This window comes from Pituophis catenifer, unplaced genomic scaffold (genome assembly GCF_029215685.1).
Source record: "Pituophis catenifer annectens isolate HBS135680 unplaced genomic scaffold, rPitCat1.0.hap2 SCAF_7, whole genome shotgun sequence".
NCBI lineage: Eukaryota > Metazoa > Chordata > Lepidosauria > Squamata > Colubridae > Pituophis > Pituophis catenifer.
The window spans coordinates 2,101,937-2,129,819 of NW_027256887.1; the positions used below are offsets into that span (position 1 = coordinate 2,101,937).

The 27,883-nt window shown below is 42.2% G+C and overlaps 1 protein-coding gene across 1 annotated transcript; it reads right to left on the reverse strand.

Moving 5' to 3' along the window:
- Window positions 1-2,008: 2,008 nt before the first annotated feature.
- On the reverse strand, window positions 2,009-27,516 carry MCM10 (minichromosome maintenance 10 replication initiation factor). The gene is made up of 19 exons (XM_070947447.1): window positions 27,494-27,516; window positions 24,830-25,194; window positions 23,954-24,058; window positions 23,411-23,548; window positions 22,320-22,491; window positions 20,901-21,066; window positions 18,111-18,278; window positions 16,790-16,906; window positions 15,428-15,627; window positions 14,379-14,479; window positions 13,839-13,943; window positions 12,992-13,109; window positions 8,856-9,078; window positions 7,128-7,266; window positions 6,717-6,835; window positions 5,377-5,490; window positions 4,773-4,918; window positions 3,833-3,875; window positions 2,009-2,180 (listed from the first exon to the last, which is right to left on the reverse strand). Exons 1-19 carry the CDS (start codon window positions 27,514-27,516, stop codon window positions 2,097-2,099), a joined length of 2,646 nt encoding a protein of 881 aa, XP_070803548.1. The 3' UTR covers window positions 2,009-2,096.
- Between the last annotated feature and the right edge of the window lie 367 nt (window positions 27,517-27,883).

Below are 27,883 nucleotides of genomic sequence, written 5' to 3' on the forward strand. Positions count from 1 at the left end.
AGTGACCAACCTATGGCCTTACCCAACAGATTCATCTAGATGTTACAGAGGAACGGAGAAAGCATCAAACTCCGTGGCACCCCAGGGTTGGGTTGAGGGCAGGACCTCTGTCTTGGTCACTGGAACTATGAAGGAGCACTAATACAATATACCACCACCCTTGAAGGCCAGTCTAGAAGAAGACCATGGTTGATGGTACCATGAGTCCACCATAAGATCAAGTTGAGCAAGTCAGTTTAATGTTTTGCCTTTGTGGAAGGCAAATCAGGAACTCTCCTTATTAACAACTCTGGAAGTCCATCAGTGGTGGGATTCAAATTTTTTTTACTACTGGTTCTGTGGGCGTGGCAGGGGAAGGTTACTGCAAAATCCCCATTTCCTCCCAATCAGCTGGGACTCGGGAGGCAGAGAATAGATGGGGGGCGGGGTCAGTCAGAATTTTTACTACCGGTTCTCTGAACTACTCAAAATTTCCGCTACCGGTTCTCCAGAATTGGTCAGAACCTGCTGAAACCCACCTCTGCTCTGAAGTCCATATATATATTTCTAAAGATTGATAGCTACAGGTAATGAATTGGGCAAAATAAGCCTTGGTATGGATAACCAATCCAACCTTTTAAACTTTTATACATTTATAGTTAAGAACAACAGGTTAAAATTTCAACCACTGCAGCCCATTTCAACATTCCGGTAGACATATGATAATATCTGCCGATCGATGGCAATTTTATTTATCGGAAGTGAAGGGATTATTCTGAGAAATACAGATGGGAAAAAAAAAAAGACATACGACCAACAAACTATTCAAATGATCAACGTAAATGATTCCACAATGGAATTAGTCTCAATATATAGAAAACACTAGCAAAGTTTCAGTACCAATTCCTACACGTCAACTCTTCTTAATTTGGAAGAGCTCACGATTTCTTGACACACTTTTATCACATTCAGGAGGAGGTTGAAAAAAGTCAAGAGGGCAACTTTAGCAGCATAATCAAAACCTTGTCTCCCTTTTTTTAAGAGGCGCCATGTTGACTTTTTTGCCCATCCCAGGGTGCCTCTGGAAACATTATTTCCAGAAAAAAATCCCTCCTGGTTGCCCTTCATAACTCTCCACACACTCTTTCAGGGTTTGAAGATTCAACTTTGTAAACTATGTTAAAATACAACATTCAGCTGCCCTTACTAGTATGGCGGATAGTGGCAGTGGATGCTGGGACTTGTAGTGTGTGTTTTTTCTGAAACATCATCAGCAAACAGATGTTAGCTTCCTGGATTAAAACAGAATTTAAAAAGCGAAGCTCGTAAAACACAGGCTCTCTTGCTTTTATTAAAATCACAAGGGTCTTCTTTCAAACACTTGGGTACATATATCAAGGTTGCTAAGGTTAAAATCCAACAGTCACACAGGTGTGCTGTTAATGATCCAACATTAAAGCAAGGAGGATTTTTAAAACATCCTATTTCAAGGGATGATGAAGCCGTAACCACAGGAGTGTCCAACCTTGACAACTTTTAAGTCTTCAACTCCCAGAATTTCCTCAGCCAGCCATGAATTCTGGGAAGTTAAAAGTCTACAAGTCTTAAAATTGCCAAGGCCAGTGTTTCTCAACCTTGGTAGCTTGAAGATGGGTGGACTTCAACACCCAGAATCCCCTAGCCAGCGCTGCTGGCTGGGGGATTCTGGGAGTTGAAGTCCACCCATCTTCAAGCTTCCAAGGTTGAGAAACACTGCTTTAGGCGAAGACCTATCCGGAGAAGGATTTCTTCAGCTACAACTGAACCTCAGAAAACAAGAGTTCCAATATTTTTTCAGCCTCATCCTGAACTGCCAAAATCTCAGAGAAAGTTCCAAAGAAATGGACTTCACGGTTCCGTTCTAAATACGCCACGAACTATCCGAGAAGACATTTCTTCCCAAATCCAATGAAGGACGAGCATTAGCCACATCCCTACCAAGTTTCAAAGGGACAGAAAAAGTTATTCGGATCGGACTGTCGTTCGTAGAAGGAAGATGGCTGTGTGAAAACGCTTCACGGAGTTCTGAAGTTCTCCAGAGGGGAAATTCAATAGCCAAAGGCAGGATCCATCCACCATTATTTCATGCTGTTGAGAAACTGGGCATGTTCTTCTCCTCTTGGCAGGAGAGTTTCTGCCCCGATTTTGGGGCCTTTCTTCTCCTAGGAAAGGAAATGTCCCGTTAGCTGCCATTGCTGTCCATCAAAATAAGCTTCACAATCCTTCCCATCAAAATAAACTTCAATCCATTAAAGGTAAAGGTTCTCCTTGCACCTATGTGCTAGTCATTCCTGACTCTAGGGGGTGGTGCTCATCTCCGTTTCAAAGCCGAAGAGCCAGCGCTGTCCGAAGACGTCTCCGTGGTCATGTGGCTGGCATGACTCAACGCCAAAGGTGCACGGAATGCTGTTCCCTCCCCACCAAAGGTGGTCCCTATTTTTCTACTTGCATTTTTTACCTGCTTTCGAACTGCTAGGTTGGCAGAAGCTGGGACAAGTCACGGGAGCTCACCCCATTACGTGGCACTCAGGATTCGAACCGCTGAACTGCCGACCTTTCGATCGACAAGCTCAGTGTCTTAGCCACTGAGCCACCACGTCCCAATATCAATCCATTAACCCATAATTTTTTATTTATTTATTTTTTGCTTTAATTTATATGCCGTCCTTCTCCGGAGACTCAGGGCGGCTTACAATGCGTTAAGCAATAGCCTTCATACTTTTGTATATTTATACAAAGTCAGCTTATTGCCCCCACAATCTGGGTCCTCATTACACCTACCTTTGAAAGGATGGAAGGCTGAGTCAACCTTGAGCCTGGGGAGATTTGAACTTGCAGTAATTGCAAGCAGCAGATGTTAATAAGATGTTAATAACAGTACTTTAGTCCACTGTACTACAGGCTCTTAATTCAAATCCATTATTCTTAATGGATAATTCAATCCATTAGCCCATAATTAACTGTAGATACAGTGATGGTGTCACCCAGGTCTCCTCAGGACAAGCTAGCTTCTAACAACAATCCCACCCAAATGCAATTCCAATTCAAAATATTTTTTTATGAAATCTCCCTGAAGTTACTTCCTTGGAATTTTCAGGCCGCGAACTTCAGACTTTTAATGTTTGGATTTTTCTGAGAGCATAAATAATCTTCAAAGCTAAGGCTTCTTATACAAGAGACTATTTGTGGCCCAGGGATGAACTGTGGGGGTCCTTGGTGCTCTCTGAACTTGGTGGTTTTCTTGCAGATGTTTTATTACCAAACTAGGTAACATCATCAGTGCTAGAAGGGAGAGGGGTAGGTAGGGGGAGAAGGATGACGACAACGACTGTGGGGTCCCTGGTGCTCCCTGAGCTTGGAGGTTTCCTTGCAAACATTTCATGACCCAAGTAGGTAACTTCATCAGTGCTATAAAGGGGTGGAGTTTGCAAGGAGAAGGAGGACTGGGGGATCCTTGGTGCTCTCTGAGTTTGATGGTTTTCTTGCAGACATTTCATGACCCAACTAGCTAATATCATCAGTGCTAAAAGTGAGAGGGGTGTGGACAGGAGGAAGAGGAGGAGGAAGAAGAGGAGGAGGAGGACTGTGTGGGTCCTTGGTGCTCTCTGAACTTGGTGGTTTTCTTTTAGACATTTTATTACCCAACTACATCATCAGTGCTAGAATCCCACCCGTTCTAGCCCTGACAATACTACCTAGTTTGGTAATGAAACGTCTGCAAGAAAATCACCAAACTCACAGAGAATACCGAGGACCCTACACAGGACTTCCTTTCTAATCCAATTTTGGTAGCAAACCTTTGGCCGACTCTTACCTTGAGCATTCCATCACGTTCCCATTTAAAGAGGCCACAATTACTGAAAGAGGAAGAAGGCAGAAAAAATAATGATCATCAAGATTCATTTCGTGTCTTAATAATAATAATAATAATAGGAGGACAAAGCCAAGATTGTTGATAGAAAGTCTGGTGTTAAAAACGATGCCCTGGTGTGTTTTTTCCCCCCCATTGTGTTTTAGTTTAAGAGACTGGACAAGGGGCACCCCAATCTTCCATCAAGGATAACCTCTATCTTGACGGAAAATATTCCATCCAGAATAAGTTATTTTTCAGGGGTTGCAAACAGAAGTTGTTCTGATCTAGTCTTCCTTAGGAAGCATGAAGCAAAGTCTTAATTCCACCCAAACCTCTTTTATTTAAACGACTATGAATTACGGTCATTCACAGTCAACAAGGCTTTGGCAAACAGTCTTCCAGAGGAATGCTTATCAACACCCACCGCATCTCCCTTGGAACGCTGCCAGAGAACCGATTTCCAAACGCAGGGCAAGGCCAAACTTGGCACAGAGTCTATTAGAGTCACGAACAGAACTTTCCAACCTTGAATCGACCAAATGAACTAATTGCTTCCTGCAAAAGTCCCGTTCGCTCCTCTTTTATGTCCTGTGGGAGGGGCCAATTATCTCCAAGGTGTGGCCTTACTCCCAAGTCAACCTTGCTTTCTTAATTATTCTTGTCTTCTGGCAGCTCTGCGCATGCGCACACTGGGAACGGGCTCACGCTGTTCATCTGTCTCGCTACTGTCTATCTCCCTCTCTGCCTCCGATGCAGAGCCCTCGTCCGAGCTTTCCCCAGCCCCCAGAGCTGGCCCAAGTTCCTCTCCAACCTCCTCACTGTCCGACTCTGCTGCCAGCTCTGCGGGCTGCCAGCGGGCCACAACAAAAAGGAAGACACCACCCCCCTCCACTTCGCATACCTGCAGTGTTTTTTGGGGAGCTTGTCCAGGGAAATGGCTCTGTTCCCACAGGCACACTTGAAAAATCTCTTCACCCCGTTGTGCCAGTGGTAAGCGTGACCTTCCGCCACACACGAATCCAGCAACTTGAAATAGGTGTAGTTGCACTTCACGGGTGAAAAAGAGAAAAAGAAGAGACGCAGTTTGAGGGGAAAAAAAAATAGATGCATGTGACAACTGTGGCGAGATTATTGTATGCACCAAGATGGAAGAATAATGAAATACCTAGAATAGAGGATTGGATTAGAAAAAAATGTATGGGAGTTGCAGAAACAGGCAAGCTAACCAGTTTGGTGAAGGAAAAAATAATAAAGACTCTTCTAGAAGACTGGAACAATTATATAGGGACTTTTTGTTGAAAAAGGACTGATTATTTATGAGTCTGGGGATTAAAAAGGGTCAAAGAAGAAGTGGGAAGAATAAAAGGATAATTACTCAATAGAAGAAAGGTGGAAGTCATAATCCTTCCTCTTTTTTCCCTTCGTCCTTTTTCTTTTTTTCTTTCTCTCTCTCTCTCTCTCTCTTTCTTTCCTCCCTTCCTTCCCTCCCTCTCCAGTTGGCTTACCGTTTTGCAAGTTGCCACACGGCATTTCATTTCTCGGATGCTCCTCATCTTGTCTTCCATTTGTTCTTTTTTCACCAAGGGCTCGAAGTACCTTTCCTGCATCTCAGCCTCAAACTGTGATATGGGAATGAGAGAGAGAGATTGAACTGGAGATGATAAAGTTTTAATCTTGCCATGTAAAATAACTGGTATAAATAACATGAGTTATGCTGAAGACAAATTTCCTTCCTTCCTTCCATCTTTCCTGTCAGTGTTTACAGTGTGATTGCTAGTTTGAGACAACCCAGCCTTACAGCAGCTGGTCACCTGTTAAATCATCATTACCTTAACCCTTCCTTCCTTCCTTCCTTCCTTCCCCATTTCACTGATACTGTTTAGGGTACAAAAATTAAAACCACCCCACATCATCTGAGCCCCTTAGTTAAAACAGGAAACTCCCCAAACAAAATGCCAGCATCAGACTCCAAACATCCTAGCTCAAATGCCTTGGGGGGAAATAGTTATTTTTATTATTTTTTCCAAACAAGGAGTTGCTCAAGAACCTGAATAAGAAGGTATATTTAGAAACCATGATTATTAAAATCTTTGCCTAAACGTTTAAGATGCATGTAGCAGGAAATCTTTCAGCTTTTCTTTGTTTTACGGACCTGGGAAGGTTTTTAATTTGAGGATTGCTTGGATGTAAAAAGCCATTGGAAAGTTACTTTTGCTTTGGCATTATGGCATTGCTGAGGCAGTCGCTAAACGAGGACCTGTATTTAAACCCTGGAGTACAATCACTGTCTCAAAACCGGGTCATAAATACACAAACTAGTGTGCAAATTTCCTTGAGATATGCCAAGTTTGGATGGAAAGTCCTGTCTGTCAAAAAGAAAACTGGGAAAATTTCTAGCTTAACATACTTAAATCACTTTAGTGGTTTTTTCCACCCATTGATAGGTAGGACTCTTACTTCCTACTTTACCTGCAAAGGGTTTAAGGATAGCTTTATAACCAGCACCCCAAGTTCTACTGTAAAATTCATTCAAATTGGATCACCAGTTTTTTTTTTTAAAGTTAGAGTTGTACCCTTCCAAATTGCCCAATAGAGTCCATCCTCGTTTAGCAACTTTTCACAGCCATTCCAGTTACGACGGTGACGAAAAAAAAAATACCTTTACGATCCAATCTTCCAAATTTAAAAGTGCTTTGATGATCGTTTATGGCTTTTGCAAGTCAGTCCGTAAACACAAAAGGAAAACGGATGCCAAGACCATAAGCACAGCCACAGTTCGGCTTCGTCAGTTCCTTGACGGATTCTTGGCCGCTCTCCAAACGGTTTTACGTAGGACGGGGCTCACCTCCTTAAGGACACCGTTGTGTTTCGAGCGAGCATTCAGGATCTCCTGAAACTCCTCCGATTCCAGGTATTCAAGCTGCTGGCGCCGTTTCTTTTCGACGGGCTCTAATATTCCCCCCTCTGCAGAAATACACAACACAAATTCAAGTAGTGTAGCTGGGCAAGAGGATTCCTTTAATTAGCCAGTCTTAATTGTTTCGAGGATCTGTTTAACTTGTTAAACTATGACATATTTTATCTCTCTCTCTCTCATCTATCTATCAATTTATCTATCAATCTATTTATCTATCAATCTCACTTAACAAATGTCTCGTTTAGCAACAGGAATTACAGTTGTAGCTGTAAGTCAAGGACCCCCTTGTAAATAGACAAACAAAAGGATAACCGTCATCGGATCTAGGGTTTTCCGCACCTTCTGAATCGGCGATATTTTGCTCCACTCTTTCAGAAATCCCTGGAACGTCAAAATCTGATCGTTTCCGTTTGACGCTGTTGGGATCTACTTTGGAAAGGATCTGGCCTTTTGCGCGCAGTTTCTTTATCGCTGCCATCTGAAAGAAAGCCATTAGAAACGCAGTCAACCATTTCAATTAAATCTCGTGCGAAAAGCCAGCACGACAAAAGGAAGTTACATCCCGAACACCAATGGAACAAGGCCTTTCAGAAACCATAACTTCTAAAAAGTTATACACGTCCAACACTCACAGATTTCCCCCCACAAGTTAAATCTGCGAGATCATAGGTTATAACAAGAAATTTAAATCACCCAAAGCATGCCACGCATCTTATGTTTTTTCCCTCTGAACAAAAGAAAAAAGAAAAACGAGAAAAAAAGGTTTTATACCATTTAGCATCCAATTCTCCATCCGTTTTTCAAGTAGAAATTTGGGGGGGATTCTAGAAGGAACCCCAATTAATATGTACCAATACGTCATTCAAAATGAATTTGGAGAATTGGCAGAAAGTTTATCAAAATGGCTAAAAAAAAAAAAAAGGTTAGCAGGCAGTGCTGGGAATCAAGATCTTAAAAGGACTAACCTATAAACCAATTCATCCTTCACTCTAATAATTAAAATTAAGCAAAGAATATAAGTACTGATTTTTTAAAGACTATTTATGATTTTCAGAGGTTTTAAATATTATTTATGTAAATTAAAGAAAGATTGTTATATATATTGTATTTCTCCTTGTCTACTTGAAATAAATTGGAGGTTACTTTTGTTATATATTTGATGGATTATTTGGTTGCCGTTGGCAGCTGTTATTCTCCTCCTCAGTTTCCTCTTTATGCTAACTTGTACTTTAATGTTTGTTTTCAAAACTGAATAAAGACATATATATATATATATGTAGGTCTTCGGTTATTCGAGTTTTCTCCCGCGTAAAATTGGAAGTGTCTTGGTGACGTTTCAACGAAGTCTCATTTGAAACATCGAAACGTCACCAAGACACTTCCAATTTTACGCGGGAGAAAACCCGAATAACCAAGGACCTACATACAAATACCCGCGAAAACCTCAGAATATAGATAGATAGATAGATAGATAGATAGATAGATAGATAGATATAGATATAGGTCTTTGGTTATTCGGGTTTTCTCCCGCGTAAAATTGGAGGTGTCTCGGCAACGTCCAATTTTACGCGGGAGAAAACCCGAATAACCAAAGACCTACATACAAACACCCGCGAAAACCTCAGAACACACAATCACACACACACTAGCTGGATACCCGAGCCCGAAACTATGTGATCAAGCTTGATAAATCGACACTTACAGCTTGAAAATTCTCCTCTCCCCTTCTTTCCCTCAGGCTTTCCCCACAGAAGCCTCTCCTATTTTATCCCTTTCTCTCCCTCAGAGCATGTTAATAATAATAATAATAATAATAATAATAATAATAATAATAATAAAAGAAATACTAATGATCTGATGGTCATTTCTAGTGAGCACCTAGAAGCCAAGAGGAACAAATGTGCCAAATTTCAAGTTTGTAGGCTTTACGGTTCTGGAGATTTCGTGATTACGGCGTGAGTGGTTTTCACGTTTATATACATAGATATATAGATATAAAGAAACGGCTTCATTTTATATCCTGCCTTTTTGCACATAAGGGAATTACGAGTTGGGGGTCCCCGTTACCTTTTTGGCTTCTGCCAAGCGGCTCAGTTTGGGGGCCGGAGTGGGGCAATCGTCAAAGAAGAGAACGTCGTCCCCTTCAGAGAGACCCGAACCAAGTCTGGGGGTCTGGGGACTGGACACTTGTCCAGCTTTAGGAAACTCGGACGCTGGAGTTGGGGACTGCAGCATAGCCTGCCCCACAGAAGAGACTGGGGTCTTTTTAACAGCAGGGTCCTGAAGAAATCTGCAACAAAGTGGTGAAAATAAAAAATTATAGTTTTGAGTGAAGGAGATAAACTCCAGGAAGCATCTGCTCCAATGTCTGTTTTGAGCATTTTTCGGGAAGTGATGGTGGTTTGTTTGTTGATGACAGTTGCCAAATCCTGGATCAGACCCTTAGTCGTCGTCCCCCTCCCCCAATACCATCACTCTGCCAAACAACTCATTTATATTGTTTTATTTAGTATCCCAGTACGATTTATGTTGATTGCTTATTTAGCATCCTATAACACTAACCATTGTATCTTATGATTTATGACGAATGTATTTTTATTATTTACAGGACCGCCTACTACCACAAACAGCCTCCCACCGGCCAGTACGCTCTCATAGAGAGGGACTCCTCCAGATGCCATCAGCCAAACAATGTCGACTGGCAGCCCCCAGGGGGAGGGCCTTCTCTGTGGGGGCACCCACTATCTGCAATGAGCTCCCCCCAGAGATACGGAGAATCCCGGATCTGCGCATTTTCCGCCGTGCTCTTAAGACCCTCCTATTCCAGCAAGCCGGCCTGGCCTAATTTTCTCCCCTGTTTTAAAATTCTTTTAAATCGAAATTTTAATCTGTTTTAAATTATTGGGATTTTTAATTGTCTCGGGCTAAATTATTTAATCTGGTTTTAATTATGTCTTTTAACTTTTGTATCTATGTATTTTATTTTGTGCCTGTTCACCGCCTGAGTCCTTCGGGAGTAGGGCGGTATATAAATTTCATAAAAACAAAAACAAACAAACAAAAACAAACAATGAACATGATTTATCACTTGTATGTACAGAGAGGTTATGCACTGGAGACAAATTCCTTATTTGTCTAATCACACTTGGCCAAAGTATTATTTTGTTCTGTTCTATTCTATTTCTATATTCTATATTCTAATCTATTCTATTCTATATTCTATCCTATACTATCCTATTCTTACTCTATTACTCTATCCTACTCTTACTCTTATTCTTCATTCCAATATTTATTCTGTTCTATTCTACAGTGTTTCCCGGAAAATAAGACCCCTGCCTTATATTTTTTTGAACCCTGAAATAAGGGCTTGGCCTTACTGCCATGCGCTCAAAAGCCCAATTGGGCTTATTATCAGGGGAATGTCTTATTTTGGAGGAAACAGGGTACTCATTTTCTGCTTCAATTAATTTCTTATTCTCCGAGTCTTTTTTGTTTTGTTTTTTTGCAAATTATTTTAACAAAACGAAAATACAACACCCAGCCAGCTTTTTTTTCTTTCAACATCAATATAGTTTTCTATGAAGAGGGTCCTTGACTTATGACTGGCTGCTTAACAACCATTCAGTTACGGCAGACCTATAGGGAGGCTATTTACCGCTCGGATTCAGAGATCCAACCGTTGCCCCCCCCGGGGTCACATGATCAAACATGGGTCACTCAGCAACCACGTTTGCACGGGGTTTGTATAGGGTTCCACATTTGTATAGGGTTGCACGGATGCCTGTTTACCAAACACGTGGCTGCATTTTACGCTGGTTTTGCTGAAAACCAGCACTTATATACTATTGGTTTGATTAACGACCATGGCGTTCATTTAACAACGGCTGCCAAAAAAAGATTGTAAAATCAGGTTCGTAAAATTTCATGTGTGACCCATTTTATGATCGTTGTGGCTTACGACCAGGACAGCAGGTTCCATTACGCCAATATGGTCGTAAGACGAGAACTGCCTGTACATATTTTATTGTAAAGACAATTAAGTTTGATAGAAGAATCTGGCAAGCTTCCCACAGATGTAATTTTCTAAGCAACTCCACATAATAAACCCTTCTGGTTTGCATGGTTGAGAATGGCTGATGCAACCAGCCTCTGTTAACAAAATCCACATTGCATTTCCCCCCCTAGTTAGGTAAGGCAGCCCTGAAACGAAACTTATTAACCAGGGTGGATAAAAATCAATGATTTTTTTAAAAAAATCAAAAAAAAATCTGTTTTTTTTAATTTAAATCAGATTTTTTTTATTTTTATTGAATTTATTTTAATAAAAAACTTTTGGGGTAAAAATCTATCTTAAGATAGTTTTCTATTTAAGATACATAAATAATTTAGTTTATTCCGCATGAAATGGAGCTTAGTTACGTAGCATGAGGCTGTATATTCTGCAACCCTGGGACTATCAGTGAGTCAACAGTGGGTCAAAGGAGTAACAGAGATGACCGTTGCTCTTTAACAATTATGGTTTAAATCGAGTTGATTTAAATCAAGCCTTTTTACTAGTGATTTAAATCATGATTTTAAATTGTGATTTAAATCAACTCGATTTAAATCAAATCCACCCTGCTATCAACACAAAGAAAATGGATCAATATCCGAGATGATCAGAGGATGACATAATTAGGAAAATTTGAGATTGGGCTGAAATGGACAGATCTGTAAAAATTAAAGATAAAGAAGACTCGAAATATTAAAGGACATGGAATAAATTTTATGACTGGATAAAGATAAGAAGTAGAAATGAGAGGGAAGTTTATGAATGTCTGTACAACAAAAATGTATAAAACTATGGATATAATATGGAAAAATTTGTAAATAAGCTGACGTAAGTAGAAATTTAGTTGAAGTTTTCTTTTATTTTCTCTCTTTTTTTAGTTGTATTACTGTAATTACTCTTAACATAGCACAGTTATAGTTATTAGCTTGTATGTTAAGATTTGCCATTGATTTCTCTCTGGCTCTGCCTTATTTGCATTGTTATCCTGAGTGTCTTTTCAATAAAATAAAATAATAAAATAAAATAAAATAAAATAAATAATAAAATAAAATAAAATAAAATAATAAAATAAAATAAAATAGAAAAGGAAGATCAGCTCAAGTGGTGACAAAAATGGGAGAACTAAAACTCCATTTAGGAATGAATTAGAAATGAAAAATCAGCAGATCTTTCCTCAGATAAAAACAAATCCTGCATAAAACATGCGAATCGATGGAGCCTGATGAAATCACTTTGATCTCAACAAGCCGGAGAGGAAACAAAACATTTTAAAATTTACGTCAGAATCATTGATGTGGCCCCTGTGAAAACAATGGCTGAGGGCTTATTCAGTAAAGCTCCTTAGCTGTGTATATATAAAGTCTGAAAGAAAGAACATTCCGGTACGTTCTGGAATATGGTGTTCGTTTTCTGGAATGCGCCACAACTTCTCGTTCTGGAAAAAACACAATGGCCCTGAGGCAGACCATTCTGGCACAGAAACAAAATGTTTTATTATCACGATCTTGGGGAGAATGGCATATATTGTCCAAATGTGGGATTTTTGGGGGGCTCCATCAGAGATAGCTGATGATCTCCCCAAAAGAGGTTGACTTAACATTTCATAAAAAAGTTAGAGACGCAGTGGCTCAGTGGCTAGGACGCTGAGCTTGTCGATCGAAAGGTCGGCAGTTCAGCAGTTCGAATCCCGAGTGCTGCATAACGGGGTGAGCTCCCGTGACTTGTCCCAGCTTCTGCCAACCTAGCAGTTCGAAAGCAGGTTAAAAATGCAAGTAGAAAAACAGGGACCACTTTTGGTGGGAAGGGAACAGCGTTCCGTGCGCCTTTGGCATTGAGTCATGCCGGCCACATGACCACGGAGACGTCTTCGGACAGCACTGGCTCTTCGGCTTTGAAACGGAGATGAGCACCGCCCCCTAGAGTCAGGAACAACTAGCACATATGTGCAAGGTGAATCTTTAACATTTCATAAAGTTGTTCAAAATTGAATTCTGATCAAGCGATCATGGGGATGCTGCACATTTCTCAGTGCTGTTGCAACATCGAATAGTTGCCACTAAACAAATGGTTGTAAGTCAAGGACTAAAAAAATGAATAAAAATAGGACCATTAAGCCATGTGTTCCTACAGAACAAAATGGAAAAAGTGTTACCTTCTCTGGATTTCATCAGATCTTCGTTTCCGGGCCGCCAACATTTGTTGTTTCTGTAGCTTCAGCAAAGCTGAAGGAGAGATGGAGTGGATAGCTGGAGTTGGCTTCCCTGTAGATCCTGAAAATGAAAGAAAGAAAGAAAGAAAGAAAGAGAGAGAGGGAGGGAAGGAAGGAAGGAATGAAGGAAAGAGAGAAAGGAGAGAGAAAGAGAAGGAAGAAAGGAGAGAGAAGATAGAAAAAAGAAAGAGAAAGAGAAGAAAGAAAGAGAAGAAAGAAAGAGAAGGAAGGAAGAAAGAAAAGAAAGAGAAAGGAGAGAGAAGATAGAAAGAAAAGAGAGAAGAAAGAAAGAAAAGAAAGAAAGGATAGAAAGAGAGAAGAAAGAGAGAGAAGGAAGAAAGAAAGAAAAGAGAGAAAGGAGAGAGAAAAAGAAGGAAGGAAGAAAGAAAGAAAGAAAGAAAGAAAGAAAGAAAGAAAGAAAGAAAGGAGAGAGAAGATAGAAAGAAAGAAAGGAGAGAGAGAGAAAACTGAAGATGTGACATCCGAAAGTTGCTTTTCCAAGTCAACTAGTCTTTGATTTTCCTTGAAGACATTTTGTTTCTCATCCAGGAAGATTTAGAGGAGAGGAGGGTAGAAGGGGGAGGGAGAGGAGGAGGAGGAGAAGAAGAAGAAGAAGGAGCAGCTTCTTCTTGGATGAGAAGTGAAATATCTTCAAAGAAAACCAAGAAAGAACAGTGTCCTTTTTAGAAAAGCCCCTTTGGGACAACCATGACCTGGATGACCGAGAATCTGTGACAGCTCTTCTCAAACCAACAAGCCAGCATGTATCCCATGTTCCTTTCCGACGTACCTGATGCCCCACCTTGGGTGAAGTGTTTATTGAGGTTCCGGGCTCCAGACGAGGGCATCGCCAAGAGTTCCTTGAATTCTTCTGAACAGGGTGGCTTTCCAAGACCTAAAACGGAACCACAGATGAGATGGAGGAAGCTCTTCAACTTCAATTTCAGGTAGTCCTCGACTTATCACACTTCATTTAGAGACCGTCCAAAGTTACAACGGCACTGTAAAATGCGAAATTTCAAAACTTCCGTTGCAGCATCCCACGTAATCCAAATTTGGAGACTTGGCCACTGGCATGTATTTATGACAGTTGCAGTGTCCCTGGGTCAGGTGATCTCCTTTTGTGAGCAGTCTACGGAGATGCCAGATTCCATTAACAACTCCGGCAAGGAAGGTCGTAAAACAGGGCAAAGCTCCGTTAACAATTGTCTTGCTTAGCAATGGAAATTTTGGCCTCAACTGTGGTCGTATAAATTGAGGACGACCTCTTAGGGAAAGAACCAGGCTGAAAGAACCTGGCCTATCCAAGACAGAAAACGGAAGAAGTTACCCAATTTTTCTTTGGTTTCCTGCAGAATCGCATCCACTCCTCTCACAACTAAATTTGTCAACGTCGTTTGGACTTTCTTTTTGGGAATGGCAGCTGCGGCCCTGAAGTGGGGGACACAAGAACACAACTCAAGGGCTGGAAATCAAACCCACACGTCTCTGTTTAAAACATTACAATTAATTCTGATTTTATGGAAGGAAAAGTTCTAGCTTGGGTCTCCCCTTGATTAGTTTCCATCCAGCTACTCTAATCTTTATGGCAGCCCCTTAGATATTGGAACCCTGCTATCATGTTACCCCTCGTCCTTCTTTTCATGTCTAATCTAATGAAAAGAAGGACTAGGAGTGACATGGTAGCAGGGTTGCAATATTTGAGGATCTTCCCCAAAGAAGAAGGGGTCCACCTATTCTCCAAAGCCCCAGAAGGCAGGACAAGAAGCAACGGATGGAAACTAATCAAGGAGAGAAGCAACCTAGAACTAAGGAGAAATTTCCTGATTAATGAGAACATTAATCAACGGAATGACTTCCCTCCAGAAGTTGTGGTTGCTCCATCACTGGAGTTCTTTAAGAAGAGAGTGGACAACCATTTGTCTGAAATGGTACAAGGTCTCCTGCCTGAGCAAGAGGTTGGACTAGAAGACCTCCAAGGGCCCTTCCAACGCTGTAATTTTGTATTCTGACATGATAGCTGTCTTTCAGTATTCGAAGGGCTGCCATAAAGAAGAGGGGGTCAAGTTATTATCCAAAGCACCAGAGGACAAGAAGCAACGGATGGAAACAAATCAAGGAGAGAAGCAACCTGGAACTAAGAAGAAACGCCCTAACGGTGAGGACAATTAACCAGTGGAACAGCTTGCCACCAGAAGTTGTGGGTGCTCCATCAGTGGAGGTTTTTAAGAAGAGACTGGACAGCCATTTGTCTAAAATGTTGGACTAGAAGACTCCAAGGTCCCTTCCGACTCTGTTAATCTAATTAAACCAAGATCTGGATGAGCAAACTCTGGGGATCAGATCACCCTTAAAAAGCACACAGGAGCATTTTCTTACACGGAGGCAGCGTAAGCCGCAGAGGAAACTCCTCCGTAGTAAAAACCGTCTTGGCAGAGCTTCTCTTTCAAGCCGAGGTTCTGCTTGGCTGACCGTTTCGGTGCCCGGGTGGTGGAGAAAGTAGACTGCAGGTCTGCCCTCTTCGAGCTCCGTTTTCGATACTCGGATTGTATGTGATACTGACAATACTCACACTCGCTCTGGAACGGGAGACACCAATTAAGTCCGTGAAACTGAGACGCTGATCAAAAATAATATTTTTTTAAAAAAAATAGAATCGAATAGAATTCTTTATTGGCCAAGTGTGATTGGACACGCAAGGAATTTGTCTTTGGTGCATTCGCTCTCAGAATAGAATAGAATAGAATAGAATAGAATAGAATAGAATAGAATAGAATAGAATAGAATAGAATAGAATAGAATAGAATAGAAAATAGAGTAGAGTAGAGTAGAGTAGAGTAGAATAGAATAGTAGAATATAGAAAATGAGAATGGAATGGAATAGAATAGAATAGAATTCTTTATTGGCCAAGTGTGATTGGACACACAAGGAATTTGTCTTTGGTGCATGTGCTCTCAGTGTACATACTGTAAAAGAAAAGATACGTTCCTCAAGAATCGTAAGGTATAAAAATAATATAATATAAATTAATTATATAATAATATAAATAGTAAATAAATAGATAAACTCCATTTGCAGCTAGCCAGGATTCCCCTTAGAGGTTGAACACGCCCTTTAAAGTGGGCAGAGGAAAGTTATTTATTCAGTATTAATTTATATCCCGTTTTTACAGGCGGTTCTCAACTTACAACCATTTGTTCAGTGACCGTTTGAAGTTCCGACAGCACTGAAAACAGGGACTTAAGACCGTTTTTCACACTTATGACCGCATCCCTGCAGTCACGTGATTCAGAAGTTTGGCCACTGACTCGTATTTATGACAGTTGTAGGGTCTCCCGGGGGAGGAGAAAAGGGGGGGTGTCACGTGATCCCCCTTTGCGACCTTTTGACAAGCAAAGTCGATGGGGAAGCCGGATTTGCTCAACAACCGGGTGACTAACTTGTCAGTTGCAGCGATTCACTTAACGACCGTAGAAAGAAAGGTCGTAAAATGTGGCAAAAGTCACCTAACAACCGTCTCCCTTAGCAACAGATAGGCTGGGCTCAATGTGTGGTCGTAAATCGAAGAGTCCCTGGATTATTTTTATAAATGAAATTTGTAGCTGAGAGAGAACTCAGTACTTGGCTATCTGTGGTTATCATTTATTTTTAAATATTTTCATGATCCCCCCCCAACTGTAATTTGCAGGTAATTAATATCTACCTGTACAAAAACCTGGAAGCCCAAACACTCTTTTTACCTGATTAACTATCTGAGCACAGGGCTCTCCATTTTTCTTCCTCGCTTTACAAGTCCCCAAGTCCATGGCTTCCCCCAAAATCAGGATCTTTTGAGGATGATCGACGGATAGAGACACCTGAGGAGAAAGAGGGAGGCAGCTTTCGGCTTTCAGGAAGCTGAACGGATTTATATCCAACGTTGTTACAGATTAAGGGCCCTTATCAAACAGATATTTTCTCAGCCGTTTTAATCACATTTTTCGTGGCGGGAGGAACGCAAATATTGTGGCTTAGTTTCTTGGGAAAAGGAGCTTTGATTTTCCTACACAAAAGGCTTCGTGGCAGCCCAACAAGGAAGATTTAATTCCGCTAAAATGATTCTGATGTTCAGCAGCTACTGAGATGTTTCTCCTACTCTTCACTTCTCCCACAAATGCCGGTGCAAGAACAACCATGTTTCAATCTTTATCTGGAACAAACCAGCTTTGTTTTTCAGGATCCGAGCTGGGTTGGTCACCGGGACCAGAGGTTTTGTCTTCCAAGCTTTGAGATTTGTGCTGGAGCCCATCTTCAGCAGAGCGCAATGAACAAGGATACACATTCAATTTTGCAGCTAAGTAAGATTGTTGGACGGGCAGGGACAAAAACAGTCAGGGAAATGATGGAAACAGGCCCCCTGTCAGTCAACAGGAGTGCTGATTTACCACCAGCTTATCAAGTACTTAGAAGGTGAGAGTTTGGCAACTTAATAGTTGGCCATCAACACCCCAATCGACAACTAAAAAGACCATATAAATACCACACACAGAACAGCAAACACTCCTCTAGATAGAAGTTCCTTGAAGATGGGCTCCAGAAGTCCGTAAGACAAAACCTCTCGACCCAGATTGGATCCTGCAGCATTTTCCTGGGACACATAGATTTCCCTTCATTCAACTTTTATTTTTGTTCTGCAGACAACTCCAAACACTCAAGTTGTGTCCGGATCACAATCTGTTCTGGGCATGGAAGAGTTTGTGAGTGGAAGGGCCCTCTCAAGGAGGTCCTCTCCTAAGAGACAGGCCAATTGCTCCTCAACACTGTTCAGAGAACTTTCTTCTGGCCTTCAGCCCAGGGAACGTCAAGGATGATAGCCAACAGGGGAGCGAGTTCTCCTATTTCACTTCAGGACTGGTTCCCGAGTCGAGAACCCCTCAGAAACCTAGGAGAAGCTCACACAGATTTCTCCTTTTCTTCTCCCACCATGAAAATCCATCCACACCTTACATTACACAATTATGGTTATGAGGTGTTTGTTGAGGTAAAGATCGAGAGACCTTCTGCCGCAACCTTTATCCATACCTCCTCTGATCCTTCCTTGGGTTTCATCTGGTTAGCGTTGAGGAGGCCTACAACCATGCCTTGATTTGTCTTCCAGTGCTCTTTGTGTACGTCCCCAAACAAGAAGAGGGAGACGGACCTGCTGAAGTCACGCAGGTCGTTCAGGTGCCAGATGCTGAACGTTTTACCCTGGAAGAGACGAAGAGAAAAAAGCACCTTCCTACATTAATTTGCAATAATAGGTTTACGTGGTGAATTGGTGGCGCAGTGGTTAGAATGAAGTATTGCAGGCTGACTCTGCCCACTGTCAGTAGTTCGATCTTGACCGGTTCAAGGTTGACTCAACCTACCATCCTTCTAAGGTCAGTAAAATGAGGACCCAGACTGTTGGGGGCAAAAGGCCGACTCTGTAAACTGCTTAGAGAGGGCTGTAAAAAGCACTGTGAAGTGGTATATAAGTGCTATTGCAATATTTTCCTTCCTTCCTTCTCTCCCCCGTTTCCTTCCTTCCTTCCTTTTCCCTTTCCTCTGAGCCGTGATGGCGCAATGGTGAGAATGCAGGATTGCAGGCTAAACTCTGCCCACTGCCAGCAGTTCGATCCTGACCGGGTCAAAGTTGACTCAGCCTTCCGTCCCTCCGAGGTGGGTAAAATGAGGACCTAGATTGTTGGGGGCAAATATGCTGACTCTGTAAACCGCTTAGAGAGGGCCGTAAAAACACGATGAAGTGGTTTATAAGTCTAAGTGTTATTGCTATTGCTAAGTTATTGATATCGTTAGATATTTGGTTAATTGCTAAACCTTGGACCATTCACCTCCTATATATGGATAGAAGACTGTGCATGTCCTTGACTTACAACAGTGACCATTCAGTCATTTAGTGACTGAAGTTACAACGGCACTGAAAAAAAGTGAATGATGGGCATTTTTCAGACTTACGACCGTTGCATCATCCCCATGGTCACGTAATTTACTTTCGGATGCTGGACCACCGGTTCATATTTATGACGGTCTCAGTATCCCAGGGTCACATGATCCCCCTTTGCGACCGTCTAAGGAGCAAAGTCAATGGGGAAGCCAGATTCACTTAACGTGTTGCTAACTTAACCAACTGCAGTGATCCCCTTGACAAATGTGGCGAGAACGGTCGTAAAATGGGACAAAACTCATTTGACAAAATGATTCTCTCAGCATGAGAAATTTTGGCCCCGATTATGACCGTAACTCGAGTACGATACTTGTCTCCCGTTTAGGGATGATAAGCGAGGCATTTAACGAAGGGCAGATAGAGACTAGAGCGATGTCCAACTAATGCAGAATTGCTCGGTCGTTTTAAGCAAAATGGAAGATTGATGTCTTTCATTCCGGCGACCTCTCCGAGAATCATGCAAGATCAACAGGAGGCCAAAAGAAAACAAAAGGATCGTTTTTTAAAATTTCTTCTGCCCAAATGTCTTATCAAAGAGGAGTCTTGTTTACAATACTTAACACCCCTGTTACAGTCCTAGAAAAATATGTTCTGATGCAGCTCCCCAAATACAACAAACCCTCTGAAGTGAATGCAAAGATTCCTTTAATTAGGAGCACCTGCAGCCCTGGCAAAAAGTCTCTTTCTCACAGGCTAACAACTCTATCTGTGTGATGACCCGGGGCGTGGCACAAAGGCAACACAGCCAGAGAATAAGTACAAGTCCTTTTATTAGCTCCAACTTTGTCTCCAACGTCCCTTTTGCTCTCCGGTCTGGAGAAAAACTCTCCCACAAAACTGGAACAGCCGTTGGCTGAAAATACTCCCGTCCAAGCGTTATAAGCAGAAAACTTCCAAATATAAATCCAACAAGGCAAGCTAAAGTAATCAATCCAGCAGGGCAAGCAAGATAAGGAGTTCCAGGAGTGAAGTAGCACAGCAGTAAATCAAACCAGTTGGGAGGATGCCAGGAACTCAGATAAAGCAGTTAACACAAAATGAACTCAGTGTTTGTTCCCGACAACCGACCCTCCCATTTGCCTCTCCTTTAAACTCCATCCCCAGGTGTGCCTTGTGAAGGGAATTGGGGCCCTTTCCTCCCTTGTAAGCCACGCAACCCATGTTGCTCTCTTCTCCGTTCTTCCCTGTGTGCCATAGGATGAGGAGGGAGTGGGCCTTGGTTTTCATCTGAACCCTTGTTCTACCTCTCCCCTGCTCTGCCCAGCCTGACTTTGCACTTCCCCAGTTTCCTCCACAGCCAACGGAGCCACTCTCCCGCTCTCTGTCAGCTGTTCGTCTTTCCCCTTGGATTCAGACTCCGACGGGGGCATGACAATCCGTCCGGAAGATGAATAGTTGTCTGCCACACCTATTCATCTCCGCCCCCTGCCTTTTATCCCCAGAGCTAGGGTGGGGCTTCGCTAGCAGAGGTGGCTCTTCCATTCCAAGGACCGGCCCATAGATTTCCACTGCTCTCCTCTCCTCTGCCTTCTGCGCATTTGGGCATCAGGCACTGGACCCAGCTGTTCCTCCTCTTCCTCATCAGCCACCTCCAGACCTGGAGGCTGTTGTCTCTCCATCTGAGGGCTGACGGACGACCTAGGTTCCGCCTGACAGGTCCATTCCCTCTTCCCCCTTGGAGCTTATGCCGTGATGCTGACCTTGACTCCCACACCTCCTCCTCCTCTGATTCGGGTACTGGAGGGGCTGGCGGCTGACAGGCCACAACAAAATACGGCAAGTGAGAAATTCATAGGAATATATGGCTTTTTTCTCTGGCCAGCCAGGGATGGAGACGGTCAGCAGAAGGCCGAAGAGACCCGAGCAAACATTCAAGCACTTACATTGTTGGTGCTTTGAGGAGTCATTTTCTTTATTATGACGCCAAAGGTGACCCAATCCATTTCTTCAAGATTTGACGATCGGAGTTTGTCTTGTATCTGAGACAGCCTAATCAGCTTCCGCCCGGTCATTTTCCTCTCCATCTCGGTCGAAGAGACACGAGGTTTTCTGCAAAGAAATCAGAAATCCCCATCCTGCCTTAATCGCCCATCGCTTGACACAACCAGGAGGCTGAGTGACAATAGCAATAGCACTTAGACTTATATACCACTTCATAATGCTTTTACAGCCCTCTCTAAGCGGTTTAGAGAGTCAGCCTCTTGCCCCCAACAATCTGGGTCCTCATTTTACCCACCTCGGAAGGATGGAAGGCTGAGACAACCTTGAGTGGTGAGATTCGATCTGCTGAACTGCAGCTAGCAGTCAGAAGTAGCCTGCAGTACTGCACTCCCGCCACCTCGGTTCAGAAGTTTCCAACATTCACGGTGGCGCAGTGGTGAGAGCGCAGTACTGCAGGCTACTTCTGCCGACTGCAGGCTGCCTGCAATTTGGCAGTTCGAATCTCACCAGGCTCCAGGTTGACTCAGCCTTCCGTCCTTCTGAGGTTGGTAAAATGAGGACCCCAGAGCCATAGGCTGACTCTGTAAACCGCTTAGAGAGGGTTGTAAAGCGGTATATAAATCTAAGTGCTATTGCTATTTATCAAAAATACTCCGCCAAAAAAGTCTTGCCTAACAAATTCGGCTCCTTAAGAACTCCTTAAATAATTTTTTTAAGGAATTGAAGAAGAATTTTTTTAAAAAGCCCAGACAAGTCCTTAAGATTGAAAAAATCATGCCTGGAAAAGTATTAGAGAGGTTTTCAAATGCTTCTTGTGAGTAGTTAGTCCTTGGCTTACAACCATTTGTTTAGTGACGGTTCCAAGTTACAACGGCACTGAAAAATACTGAGTTATGATCGTTTTTCATACTTAACAACGGTTGCAGCATCCCTGTAATAATCCAATAATCGAAATTCAGATGCTTGGGAACTGACTCATATTTATGACGGTCGTGGTGTCCCGGAGTCACGTAATCTCCTTTTTGCGACCTCCTGACAAGCAAAGTCAGCGGGGAATAGATTCACTTAACAACCGGGTTACTAACTTAACAACGAAAGTGATTCATTTAACAACGGTGGCAAAAAAGGTCGTAAAATGAGGCGGAATTCACCTAACAACTACCTCGCTTAGCAACAGATATTTTGGGCACTCAATTGTGGCCATAAGTCGAGGACTGCCTGTAATACATCCAGAATAAAACTATGCCCTTGGTGTCCATGACAGAATTGTTCTTAGCAAGAAATGTATATAATTACCCTTTGTGGTCCACATACTATTTAAAAATAATTAATTATTAAGTTATTCCGGATAGTTTGCTCACCTTAATTTCAAGCCAGAGTAGATTTCCACGGACACATTTTGATTCTTGACCTCGGAATTTTTTGTCACTGGAATTTTTTTACTGGAATCCGCAGCAGGTCTATTTCCAACCACAGATTTAAGTGGCTGAGAGAGCAGACTAGGCGTAGCTTTTGAAGTGTGGTTCTTATTCACTAAGAAACAGAAGACAAAGAATACCCCATTATCCCAGAAGAAAACTGAAAAAACAACATGGAGGAAAAAAAGACTTAAAAATGGAAGCTTTTTTTCTCAAACTTCTCTGTTTAACAATAAGTAATTTTTCCCAGGGGAATAAAATTTCAAATCAGCCACAATCAATTCTGCCTGCAGGTGTATTTTTTTCTTCCAGAAAATATTTTTTTTAAAAATAAAATAACAGAAGATGCTGGCAGCCCCAAAACACAGATAAATATCCCCCCCACCCCCCCGCACAAGTCATTCTGATTTACTTTGCTCTTTTCAGCAAGAGAGCATGCTGGAAAAAAAACTGTGTCCTTCTCCAATTTATGATAACATTTTATATTCCAGATGCAGAATGTAATCTGCACGAACCTATTTGCATTTTACTAGATCAACTCCCGAGCCGTGAAGGCACTGCCTTAAAACAACATGTCTTCACCCTTTCAAAGATATGAAAGAAGCAGATTTTATAACAGAGTAACAGAGGAGGATGGGACCTTGGAGGTCTTCTAGTCCAACCCCCTGCTTAGGCAGGAGACCCAGACAAATGGCTGTTTAGCTTCTTCTTTAAAGCCTCTAGTGATGAAACCCACAATTTCTGGTGGCAAGCTGTTCCACTGGTTAATTGTCCTCACTGTCAGGAAGTTTCTCCTTAATTCCAGGTTGCTTCTCCCCTTCATTAAATCATTTCCATCCTTCTTGTCCTGCCTTCAGGTGCTTTGGAGAATAGATTGACTCCCTCTTTTTTGTGGCAGCCCCTCAAATATTGGAACACTGCTACCATGTCACCCCTAGTCCTTCTTTTCATTAAACTAGACATATCCACTTCCTGCAACCGTTCTTTTTACAACACTCTGCCAGAAATGAAGCAGAAGGAATGGCTTAATATACCTGCAATCATAGATTTTGATTTCTGGAACTGGCTTTTTGGCAGGGCTAAAGCAGGACTGTTCAGTTGGGCTGAAAAGGACGGGCATTTTTGAACCTTGGAAGGAGTCCTTTCCTTAATGACACCAGCGGTTGATTTCCCTGATCAAAGAAATCAAAAGAATTTATTAAAATATACAATAGAGAATTGAGATATTTTACAGCCAGTAACCTTCCCCTGGAGTGGGGTGGGAATGGAGATTTTACAGTATCCTTCCCCTGCCACGCCCACAGAACCTGTAGTAAAAAAATTTGAAATCCACCACTGCGTGGGATGCTCCAAGCAGCTGTAAGTACAGGCCAGTTGCAAGCACCCAAAATGTGATCACTGGTATTGAATCTGAAATGTATACACGACGTGAAAATATCGCACACATTTTAACCATTCTATTGAACGCCGGCGTTCGTAAAATCTTAGCAAATTGCTCAGGGTTACAATGAATGTCCACAGGATAAAATGTGGGATCGCACCTTGGAGAATTGTCAAAAAGGGAAAAACGCAATTACCAGATGTTTTCTTGCAGGGATCAGAATCAGCTGGCTTTCCTATCGCCGTCCTTCCCAACTGCTCCTGCAATTTTTTCATCTGCTCTTGCAGCTTTCTCAACTCATCTGCGAGGCGAGAAGAAGAAGACAGACAAATATCACTGGAAGCCCAAGGTTAGGTAAATTAAAAATTAGGGACACCCCCGCCCCCGGGATAAACCAATATTTAATGCACCAGGAACATCTGAACTATTTTGAGTTTGCAGTTCTGACGCCATTTCTTTAAACCGTTCTGTTCTGACCCAGCTCCCCAAACACGACAAACCCTCTGAAGTGAAATCAATGATTCCTTTAATTAGTAGTTCCAGCAACCCTGGCAAAAAGTTTCTCTCTCACCGCAGGCTAACAAGTCCGTCCAGCAGGGGAGATGAGCAGTTGTCTGCCATAGCTATTCATCTCCGCCCCCTGCCTTTTATCCCCAGAGCTAGGGTGGGGATTCGCTAGCAGCAGTGGCTCTTCCGTGCCAAGGACCGGCCCATAGATTTCCACTGCTCTCCTCTCCTCTGCCTTCCACGCATCAGACACTGGACCCAGCTGTTCCTCCTCTTCCTCATCAGCCACCTCCAGACTGGGGGTTGTTGACTCTCCATCTGAAAGCTGATGGACAACCCAGACTCCTCCTCCTCCTCCCTCCTCTCTCTCCCCCTCCCTCCCTCTCTGACAGCTCCATTCCCTCTCCCCCCTCAGAGCTCTCAGGTTGCCTTGATGCTGACCTTGACTCCCACGCCTCATCTGATTTGGGTGGCCAACAGGCCACAACGTGTTAAAGATTTTTGAGACAAAACCCCCAGATTAGATCATTTTTAACCATCAGAATTTAAGAAGGTTTTAAGAGACCTTGAAGATCTTCCTTGGAAGGTTCATTCACTTGATCAGGAACTACAGGACGGGACATCTTCTGAACGTTTCCTTCTTTCTTCTCTTCCTCCAACAGGTCAGTCACATCCCCAAACAGCTCAGCCACGTTTTCTTGGCTAGCAGTGGAGCCCTCCTCTCCCTCTTCCACCTCCTCGGTGTAAGACTCGTCGTCTTCTGCCTCAAAGAGTAAATCATACTCATCCTGATGGTCAGCTGCTCTTTCCTTCTCTGCCGAGTCTTCTTCTGCTTCATTCTCCTCTAAGAGGGAAGCTAACAGGTCTAAGTCATCAGCCCCTGGAAGGAAATGGATAACGGCCCAGTTAGCAATGATCCAAGGGAGCAGCCTTTACAAACACTTCAGCTATTCAAACCAAGCGAAATATAAGTATAATTCAACGTATAATTACATCCCTGAGAAAGTTTCCTGTTTTTCCCTCTTGTTCAAAAGCAATGCCAATTTTCTCTTTAAATATCAACAAAGGGATGCCAGCTCAATTTAAAGCTGTCTTGGAACAGATTTAACAGATTAACAGAGTTGGAAGGGACCTTGTAGGTCATCTAGTCCAACCAAGCAAGAGACCCTCCACCATTTCTGACAGAGGGCAGTCCAGTCTCTTCTTGAAAGCTTCCAGGGATGAAGCTCCCACAACTTCGAAAGGCAACTTCTGTTCCATGGGTTGATTGTTCTCACTGTCAGAAAATTTCTCCTTATTTCTAGTTGAATCTCTCCTTGGTCAGTTTCCATCTATTATTCCTTTAGGTGCTTTGGAAAATAGCTTGACCCCCTCCTCTCTCTGGCAGCCCCTCAAATATTGGAAGATGCTCTCATGTCACCTCTGGTCCTTCTCTTCACTAGACTAGCCATGCCCAGTTCCTGCAACCGTTCATCGTATGTTTTAGTCTCCAGTCCCCTAATGATCCTGTTTGCTATTCTCTGCACTCTTTCTAGAGTCTCAACATCTTTTTTATAGTGTGGTGACCAAAACTGGATGCAGTACTCTAGGTGTGGTTTTACTAAGGCTTTATAGAGTGGTAGTAGTACCTCGCATCATCTTAATTGTACCCCTCTGTTAATGCAATTTAGGATTGGAACGATTAACTCCTTGTATGAAATATGCCCAGACGTATGATTAAAGCAACCACTGTACAGGATTCTCCATTTACAAGAGTTACATGATTTAGCTGCTCCTTTTCATTGCTCTTGAAAAATCTCCTGAGTTTCCGTGGGGGAACTGATGACGTTACCTAGTTTGGTAATGAAATGTCTGCAAGAAAAAGATCAAGCTCAGGGAGCACCAAGGACCCCAAATGTGTGTTTTCCTCAGCCTACATAATAGCCAACAGCTATTTTGGGCTCAATCGTGGTTGTAGGTTGAAGACTATCTTGTATACATGCATCTATATATACTTGGCCAAAAGCTACACTCCAAGATGGACAGGGCTGGGAGAAATAGGAATAAATACATAAATAAATAAACATGAGCAGCATTATTTCCTGGGTTTGCACAGTATACCTAGAGGCTCAGGAAAACACATATTTGGGCTCCTTCGTGCTCTCTGAGCTTGGTGGTTTTCTTACAGACGTTTCATTACCAAACTAGGTAACATCATCAGGGCCCTCATGGAAACTCAGGAGATTTTTCAAAAGCAATGAAAAGTAGCAGCTAGAAAATAATAGGAATAGAATAGAATAGGAATAGAATAGAGCAGAGCAGAGCAGAGCAGAGCAGAGCAGAGCAGAGCAGAGCAGAGCAGAGCAGAGCAGAGCAGAGCAGAATAGAATAACAGAAATGGAAGGGATCCTTGAGGTCTTCTAGTCCTACCCCCTGCTTAGGCAGGAAACCCTATACCAGCTAAACCATGTACTCTTGTATATGGATAAATTATGAACCATTTCAGCTACAGTGGATAACGAATAGAATCGAATCGAATAGAATTCTTTATTGGCCAAGTGTGATTGGACACACAAGGAATTTGTCTTTGGTGCATATCCTCTCAGTGTACATAAAAGAAAAGATACGTTCATCAAGAATCATAAGGTACAACACTTAATGATAGTCATCGGGAACAAATAAGCAATCAGGAAACAATATCAATATAAATCACAAGGATACCAGCAACAAGGTTAAGTCCATGATCCGGCAGAATCCTGCCCAGTGCTAAATGGGATATGATAAATTAAAAAAAAAAAAAAAACACCACGAAAATTCAGTACTCACCGTCCATTCTTTCAGCAGAAAATAATTCTTGTTTTCTGGGAACATAAAAGCAACAGGAAAAACTAATAAATATAGGACTCTCATACAAGTAAAAGGGCGAGGAAGAAGAACATAAAAATTTATTTGAAGCTGATGTGAGAAATCATGTATAAAACTGAGCGTTTTGAAGTAGGAAAAGCGCTGGGGGAGAATTTGAAGTCCAAAGAGCTGGGGGTTAAGCTTAGCCGAACCTTTATTTTAAACTGCAAAATATAAATAACTCAAGGAATTGAAAATTGCCACTTAGGATATATATATATATATATATTGATACAGCCTTGGAGAATTTCCTTGGTCAAATGAGAACCGATAATTAACAAGGCATAATTGGTAATTAACAAAACATAACAGATAATTAAATGTTTTTTTATTTATGCTTTTCTACCATGTAAGATGCCCAGTAGTCATTTTGGATAGTGAGATGTCTTGACATATAAATTTAAGAAACGAATAAACACATTCTTGATATGTAACTAAATCCAGAGAGGAAGTGAAGAGAAAATGCAGAGGTGGCAAAAGATGGGAGGGGAGACTTCAACTCCCAGAATTCCCCAGCCAGCACAGCTGGCTGGGGAATTCTGGGAGTTGAAATCGCCCTCCATCTTTAAAGTTAAGGTTGAGAATCATTGCAATCAGCCAAAATATCCACTCTATGGGTGCAAAACTCCACCCTTGCATGAAAACCAACTCCAATAAAGAAGATTTTAAATTTTAATTTGCCATTTTCCCCCGTTTCCTTGCACAACTCCCATTCCTGGAACTGAAACTCATTTTT